Source organism: Clavelina lepadiformis, chromosome 5, assembly GCF_947623445.1.
Source record: "Clavelina lepadiformis chromosome 5, kaClaLepa1.1, whole genome shotgun sequence".
Taxonomy (NCBI): Eukaryota; Metazoa; Chordata; class Ascidiacea; order Aplousobranchia; family Clavelinidae; genus Clavelina; species Clavelina lepadiformis.
In genome coordinates, this window is record NC_135244.1 from 15,026,626 (window position 1) to 15,035,890 (window position 9,265).

The 9,265-nt window shown below is 33.7% G+C and overlaps 1 protein-coding gene across 1 annotated transcript; it reads right to left on the reverse strand.

Annotated features, from left to right (window-relative positions):
* Positions 1–2,589: 2,589 nt before the first annotated feature.
* On the reverse strand, positions 2,590–8,995 carry LOC143460278 (protein FAM107B-like). Its single transcript, XM_076957726.1, has 5 exons — positions 7,881–8,995; positions 6,107–6,158; positions 5,235–5,388; positions 3,872–4,019; positions 2,590–3,609 (listed from the first exon to the last, which is right to left on the reverse strand). Exons 2-5 carry the CDS (start codon positions 6,150–6,152, stop codon positions 3,535–3,537), a joined length of 423 nt encoding a protein of 140 aa, XP_076813841.1. The 5' UTR covers positions 6,153–6,158; positions 7,881–8,995; the 3' UTR covers positions 2,590–3,534.
* Between the last annotated feature and the right edge of the window lie 270 nt (positions 8,996–9,265).

Consider the following 9,265-nt stretch of genomic DNA (forward strand, 5'->3'; position numbering starts at 1 on the left):
GCACAGGAGCAAGTGTCATTAATGTCTTACTCAAGGGCATTACAACGGTATAGTGCCACTGGGTATCAAACACGGAACTTAAGCCGTTTTTTTTGTGAGGCCAGTGCTCAAACCACTCTGCTACCAAGATTCTCTGTTTATTTATTATAACAAGGACTTGAAAAATCAGCTGTTTTTTGTTTATTACAAATTTCTCTCAAGAAAAAAACCGGCGGAACGTTGTCGTTGTTCAGCGTCCAACTGCCGCTTTCCACTACAGCACTTTGACGCGCTGTTACCGGCATCTATTTATACTATGATATCTGACAAATGTTGTGCTGTTTAGCATACATTAACCTACAAACTTACAGATCAACAAATATTGCAACCTGGACGACTAGGCTATACCAGGTTAAATGTTCAATGAATTTACATCTAAACGTTCTTCCAGCTTAGGCTAACCTTTCACTTTAACCCAGTCTTTATTGGCTTGGTGTCCTTTTCATAACAATTGCACAAAAAATACAATGATAAAACATCACGCATTTGACGAAATCCGAGTAGAAACTTTGACGTGAAGACTGTAACGTCTTGACTGGTCAAAAAAGTCAACCTCGCAAACCACAACAGTCCAACATGCACCACGGTACCATTATCAAGCTTTCCCGCCAAATCTCTATTTGCCAATCTCCTATTTACAGATTCCCGCTTTTTTAAATGACGTAAAGCAAAGAGATCTGCAAAGAAGATGAGAATATTGAAAGGAAAAAATATAATTTGTCTACGAAAAAAACTTTAAACAAAAATTGTTATGTTATTTTTGGTTATCAGTACCTATAAAATATAAGTGATTAACAAAAATAAATTAACATTGTAGAAAATATTGTAAATTATTGTTAAACGTTACTTGTTAAACTGTTCGTTTCCTTCATCTTATTTAGTGTTACCGGTAAGTTAGAAATGGAAAACGAAAGGTTTTTGCGATTGGCGCCAATACGGCGGAGTCAATACAGCAGAGATAATAGGATTGGTGAATTTAGGTCTACTCCGAAAAAATATGAAAGCACCCATCCCCACTTTTACTAAAACTTCCAAATTAGGTGTCCATCAAACAAGTTTTTACAAAAAAAAAGAAACAAAGCGTAAAAGCTTGTGATGAAACCACAAGACAAGGCGACATCCGCCAGTGTTTGCCAGCCTATCCAGAGATTGCCGAGTGTGTAGGCTACATCTATATTTTGAACTCCTGCTTCCGCTAAGGTCAAATATGCAAACTCCGACCGGACTACTCTCTGGCGACCAACTCTGTGTTAGGTTAAACTGTATCAAACATCAAGGCATCAACAACATTGCTAGGTGGCCTAAAATCTAGACCAAAATTTATAAATTATCCTAATTCTACGTTCACCTGCTGCTGAATCGGACGGTAAGCAAGTCATCAAATTTGACTGGTTTGAATCGATTTTTGTTAGTTCGACTTTGATTAAACAATATTTCTTCCCAAATTTTTGTGGTTTTTGTACATAAAAATTTCAAATTTAGTTTATAGAGACAGTGACTTAGTGATTTTTCAAAGACTTTACTTGACTCTGTTTCGAGCTCCTTTCTAGAAGTAGGTAGGCAAAAATAATAAGACATAAAAGACTTGACTTGACTGACTCGAATCAATACTTGAAATAAGCTCACTTTACTCGAGTCGATTGTATTTTATGATGCTATGCTTTATAGCATTGACGCAGCCTACAACAAATCTATGTTCAGTGGTCCAATCACATCAGAGTGGAACTAACTTGAAACGATTTTGTTTGTCTACAAACGCATTTTCAATATGTCATTATTGTAGGCCTAATATTAGGGTACGTGACAACGTAATTTGATTTCTGCAGTCGTAGGCTATGATCAAAATATTATTGATTAGACATCAGCTTAATTTGAACTCGGCGTCTGAGCAAGAGTTGCGTTTAAATTTTATTTCTGAGTCTTATACTTGCAGAGTAAAACTGTGCTCAGCTTCAGATAAATGTTATGAAATAATTTTTAAAGGTTCGGCGCTCTACATGTTTGGCATAGCCTAGACCAGGGGTGTTCAAATGATTTCTGCCATGATTCACCACAGCCAAACCTGACAACATAATGATCCACTAAATACGAATAGCAAACATATTGGACATGCGTAAATTTTTATGGTGCTTTATTTATGTAAACGTACCCTACATTGTAGGGCCTACAACATATTAATAACTTTGTCAAAGTCAAAAGTGAAGTGTGCTTCAGCACACACAAAAAGTTGAAAAGATCCGGATCGAGATCCGCCATTTGAACGCCCCCGGGCTAGACAAAGACTTCTCAAACTATGGATCGCGATTCCGTTTGGGACGAATAAAACGCAAATGCTTAGTGTGATGTGAAAGTCTTTAAAAAGATTGCAAGAATGCTAAGATCAACTTAACTTTCCTTGTTGTTCAATTCTTTCATTCATAATTACGTTTCTCTAGTTTTTTTTTATTCCGCAGCTTACGTAACGTTTTTTCCTAATATAAGCCGCCCAAAAACAAGCCAGTACAACATTCTTTTTTCCCGACATCGGACAAAACGTAAAAATAAAACCTCTTGTGGTTTCATAAGTTTAATAACCAACGCTATTAGTGAACAAAGAAGTTTACATTGTCGTATGTTAGCGAAGTAAACAGGTCACATCGTTTATTGTGAAAAACAAATTGAACTATAACTGCTACTGTTCCCGGCATAGAGAATCGTGTGCAGTAGCTGTAATAGATTATGCGAATAAACCGTTACGTCTAGCAAATGTTTCGCATGCACTATATAAGAGCTCTGCAGTTTACTATGCAATGGGGCCGCTAAAATGTTATTATCAGTTTCAGCAAAACATAGTGCGATCGATTGTGTAAATTTTAGTACAGAAAAGCGTAAACGTACGAAAGCAATTTGAGTCTACTAACGATACAAATCATTCACATATCGTGGGATGTGAAATTAGCACCAAAAACTACGAAATGATGTGTTGCTTTGCAATGTACCGGAATATTATGTTTTGTGATTGTGTAGACTGCGTTTTCGTTAGCCTTATGTGGTGGTGACCAATTCACAATGTCATGAAATGGAACCAAGGTGGTCAACAAATGGCCTATCTGCCATCAATATATACAATACATGGGACATTGCATACAAAAACGAAATCATGAATAAAGCAAGGATTGGCGAATGGGTTAAACAAAATCCCACTGGGTAAAACGATACGCGTGCGCTTTAAATGAAGAATGTCAGAAGAATATAAACAAGATAACAGAAATCGTTGGCATATTGCAATCAAAACAAAAAAGCGTAAAAAATACGAGTGCCTTCATACTGCAAGTCATTAACAAGAATGTTAGGCTTTGTGTTTGACATGGCATGAGGAGACCATGGCTTGCTTAAACATGTTATTCATGGAGAGATAAAACTTGTAAGGATTAGTAACACTGGCCTTGGGATAATATTATGAAAAAAAAAACTTGAGAGATTTCTGAAAAGTTTCACAAGAGCATTGGGGAGACATCAAGCTTTCCTTAGCTTTTCCTTCATTTTAACAAATTCTGGTCTTTCCTGTTCTTCAGTTTCTTTTAGTTCGACCTAAAATAGAAGTGCATATGGTAATACTGCTAAGAGGTTTTGAAATAAAAATATCCAAAGAGTCTGCAGCAGGACTGTACAAAGTGTGGCCCGCATGAAGGGTTTCGTGGCTCTCGACCAGTCTCACAATTAGAGTTACTGTATATGAATTTGAAAACTATTCATGTGAAAAGGCTGGTTAGTTTAATCTGGTTTCTCAGATTGAACTGTAAGAAAGATAATTTAATATTTAAATTATTTATGAAAACTGGCATGTGCATACTTCTTCTGCTTCCTTCTTCCTCCTCTCAAGTATTAATTCAAACTCTGATTTCATTGGAGACTTCTTTGTTTGCTCCTGTAAGTGCTCACGTTGTCTTTCTTGAAAAACTTTGCTGAGCTCGGACTTTTGATTTAAAACGTCAATGCCACTGTAAACAAAATATCTGATGAGTGATGATACTCAAAAGGTAATTTAAATTTACGATCTCATAGACCAGTTTGTTGAACAAATAACATACAGTGTAACCTAAATTTCCACTACAACTATTTTCTACATTGGTTAAGGTCATATTGCTGACCAAATACAGGCAGCTATCACTATGGGCAAGTGTGAACACGCACAATAACGTTTGTTTGTACACACAGTGACAAGTATGCATGGTATGAACAAACAAAACACCAACCTGTAAACATTGAAGATGATAAGTAAGTTTAACACATGTTCAATACAACCATTCAAATGTGATGCGTAACAATAAAAACAGCGTACTTTCAAAAAAATAAAAACAAAGTTTTGTATGAAACACATAGTATAGCAAAACTAAATTTATTGCCTAATTCAGGGATAATCTCATGATTTCAATGGCAGCAATGTTTTTAATAAGCTATTATCATATAAATCTGCAGTTGAGCTCCAGATCCTGTGGATATATTGTGTTCATGGTTAATCCCTACCACAAAGCAAGAATGTGTAAAACTAGAACAATTCAAATACAGTAGCAGAATTTCCCATTAAATGGAAAATCATCATCTACAACAACAATGTAAATTAGCTGCTCCACATCACAACTAATTTACATTTGAAGATGGTTCATTTGACTGCTCAAAATAGAACTGGAAAGATTAATATGTTTAATTTTGGGAGTTAATTTTGTCAATTGTTAGCAAAACTAATGCTTGAAAAAACCACAAATCTTTCAGGAAAACAGTTTAAGAAACTTAATAATTTTACCAGGATTGATTTTATTCTTTAATTTTTTGCAAGCTTTAAATACCTTGTGATAGCTTTATTTTTAGAAGTAATAAACAGTAAAAACATTTGTTGCAAAACATCTGCCACTGTTAACCACACCAGTAGTAAACAAAGTTTCAATAATCTGCTGACATTTATGCATCAAGAAGTAAATTTAATATTGGACTAAAATACGATCCAGAGACTTATGGTTGCTATCACCATTGGTGTGCGGAAATGCGTGGTCTCATCCCTGAGATAGTTTGCCTAAGCATTGCTTGAAATAAATCAGAATCTGCAGAGTACAATGTTTCCGTGTGCTCAGGTATTATTTGATATCAAAATCTTCCAAAATGAAGAAAACAAGCGAAGAAACCACTGACCAACCATAATGTAAACTTATTCAACTTACAGCTTATTATTAAGCTTAAGTTCTTGTTGCATGACACGATGATTTCTTGACTCCAAGACAGGATTGGGAAGCTTTTTTGGTTGTATTAACAGATGGTCATCGTTAGCTGGTCGAAAGGCATTGCTGTAATCTGTCGGAGGCTTAGTGGGATAACCTTAATAAAAACAATTAAAAAATTTGTAAAAATGATGTAAGTTTAGAAAAAATAAAAATCAGAAAATATAATTGACAAAAGTTAAACAATTTTTATGTAATAAGATACATGATATTACAAAAGATGCCCGTGATACCAGTAGTCAAACACTTACAGTAAGCTATGAAACAATGAAATGAGCAATTTAAAAACTGAACCAGAATAAAACAAACCCTACAAAAACCATGCTTCAACTATGAATCACTGAAGCACTGCTGAAGTTGGTGTGGTGTAGCTTATAAAAAGTGTGGTAAACACGTAAGCAATAGCTTCCTGTGTTACAGCACAGGCTTTCAAAAACAATAGCACCCAATGAATTGATCGAGACGCAGTGTGGTGGTAATCAATTCCTTTAATGCTTGTTTATGTGCGCAAGTGGAACTAAAAGATTGATACAGGTTGTTGGGCTCAACTGGAATACTGGTATCACCACTAGTTAACACAAAACACTTTTTTTACTTCTACTTAAATATATAAATGTCAATTTATTGGGTCTAGTTAACTTATGCACCACAATATCTAAATCAAATACTGAAATACTACATGTCAAAAATTATTCCCCTTCATGCTAGCAAAAGTGACCTTATTCATTTCTTTTAATTACCGGTTTAGTATATAATGTCACATGATAAATGCATAGAACATAAATAAGATTTGTCACACATAATATCCTACGCACTGGTGGCAAATACAGTTTCCGCTTCTGATTTCGGTGTATGATCCATGCAAAACTAAAAATAATAAAAAATGTTAAAAATTGATTTTAAACAACTAAAATATAATATTTGCACTGCACTTAAAATTGTATTAATCAATAAAATCACATCCCGCATGTATAATAAAAATAACATTTCCAATTACATATGTTGAAGGTTTTTTTGTTTAAAACGAAAGCTCGGGTATCACCAATCAGCTGTCAACATATGGGTTAACAAACAAAATAAAGTATATGATATTGGAATTTTTTATCTAAACAATACACATATATATACAGATGTTCCATATATATGATATTTGTATAATTTATAAGAAAGTCCCACAAAAAACTTTGGCCTACAAAAAATTATACAAAATTTTCTGAACAGATTTTATTTACAAAAGCACTATGTTTAATATCTAGTAGCGTGTAAAAGCATGCATTAGTAAGCACACCAGACACCCTTGTGTATAAGCCACACTCTAGTCGGGGTACTCCATGGTACAAAACATGCCACATACAGTATTCATAAGAAAATGGATTATAAACTTATATGTGACCCAGGTTCTATTTAAAAAAATAATATTATATGTAGCATGCCTTGTAGATTTTGTATGTATGTGACATGGTCCAGCATCCAGATAACCATTTGGTTTCAATATTACAAATATACCAAATAAAGTATCAAACAAAAATTCTGTTCTGTTTTTAAACATTTATGCATATTTTATGATATATATATAGGTTAGTGCGAAAATGTTTATGTGCTAAAGTCACCACTTAAATTTTTAAATATCATATATGTATATATACATGCTGGTTTAATTTATTTAAAAAAATTAAACTCCCCATTACCACAGGAACTAAAGAACATGTTATCACATATATATAAGTTTTGAAAACAACACTTTAATCTATATTGACCACACACTTAATGAAAATTGGCACATGTACCATGAGATGTAAGTAGCTACTAATACTTAATCAAAGCAATTTATCACAACTATAAAAGTGCAAAAAAAGATAGTTCATAAAACTAGAAGTTCAATATTACATTTTGTGGTAAATTTAGTCACTAATTAGTTTGGGAAGTTGGATTGTCCACTTTTACCACTAACTGCTGCACTATATATTTAAATAACTATGCAATATTTTCAGATAAACATACATATTTTTTTCATGTATTGGTACATATAATGCAACAAATAAAATGTTCAGCACATTTTGTTCATACTCGTGAGGTTATATGAATCCTATATGTCTTTTGTTGAAGCCCTGTAAAAGCATGTTTATCACCCTACTATGTTTGAAGAGTTCATAAGCTACTAATTTGAACAAAAAGAAATGCCTCTTTAAAAAAGACATATATATATATATATATATATAAAAATATAGATAATTTAGACAGTTCTCTTGAAACTGGGTACATGCACGTTTGCACAATATGTATGTGAAAATTATATCCATAAGCTGGCTTCTCAATTGAAAAAAACTTTTGTTGTGATAACAACTAAAAATTAGTCTTGAAAGATAATAATTGCAGCTAAAACATTTAAAAAAGGTTAGCACTTGCAAAACAAATTATATATGGCTACAACACTATGGTTACCATTATTATGTATGTCATATATTATGCTTTATTCTAATTAATATAATTTAAGAAGTATTAATATAAAATTTATATAATATAAAAAAGTGTTTATACATGTACCTATCAAAATTACACATAAAATGTATTAATGCTGCAGTCACTTACTTGTGAATGATATATGTAAATAATGGACTTCTTACAAGCAGAAAGCACCAAATCAAACAAAAATGAAAATGGATTTATATATGTTTATCATTTATACAGAATATTTGTGATTAAAATCAAGTTAAGCACCTTCATGAGTAAGACAAGTATGAAGTGAAAACCTTTCACTACAATAATTTAACAATGTAATTCACACTGGAAAGTACGGCAGTTTTCAACGAGAAATCGTGTATGCAAACACACAAATTTGGCATGATGGCGTGAACCTAAGCCTCAATTCTTTGTTTATTTGTTATAAATTAGCTTTCAAACAACCAACTTTTCTTTGATTTCTTATCAGAAATCAATGTGAAGATTAAAAATTTAAAAATATATATATATATAAAAAATGCAGTCAACACCACTGAGTTAAATTAAATTGTAAATAAATTTTGGGTTAAGTATAAAAATGCATCCTCTGGTTACAGGGTTATGCACTTCTACACTAGACCCCAAATCTAAACTTTATTAGACCCTCCACTTCGTGTGACACTCAACATGCAAAAATAAGCCAATGACCTCTCGTAACTGCACAAGAAACTTTGCAATCAAAAACTGACGATAATCAAAAAAGATATATGTCTATGATAGCCTTGTGATAAATAAATAAATATCATATTGCGCCATACACAGACAAACTGTCATGTGTAACCGCAGTCTGGTAGTTGCACCAATTGGCCATATCTTTGAACCGTCTTCATAGACGACCAACCAGCCATAAGGTTAAAACTGCTGGCAATATCCTGGTGAAAGCTATGTTACCCAGGTCGCCCACTTCCTCCAAACTAAATTACCTCAAAATGCGTCAGCGCTTCTAAGCGTAATCATACGACTGATTCCAAATACAAAATAGATAGGCGCTACTGAAGTTGTACAATACATGAGGTACTTCAAGCTGTTGCATCGATGTGACTGAATACAGCGTTCACCACAACACAGCTCTTAACCTGCCCACTTGATTGGACTGTTATCTCTTATCGGGTAATGTAAGGACCATTGCTGACATGAAAGATCACTCAATATTGTGGTGGCAAAAAAATTCTCGACCAATGCTTTCATTACCTTTGTTTCAGCTCATGCGGCTGCGTCATGGAAACGCTTTGTTGAGTAAACGACCTTTTTATAAACTCGCATTGAGTCACATTTCGCGTACGCTCAAACGAAGCCTTCTTTTGATTAATGGATGAAAGAAATGAAACCCAGTCTGCGCGTTTTCACATTTAACCATATTTAGCAATATCGAAGAGAAAACGTCTTGCTAGCAGGCAGAGAGCGGCGCTAAAAAGGAAACAGCCGTAATTTTAAATTCGTCAATTTCGCCCTTTGTAAGAACACTTTCAACACAT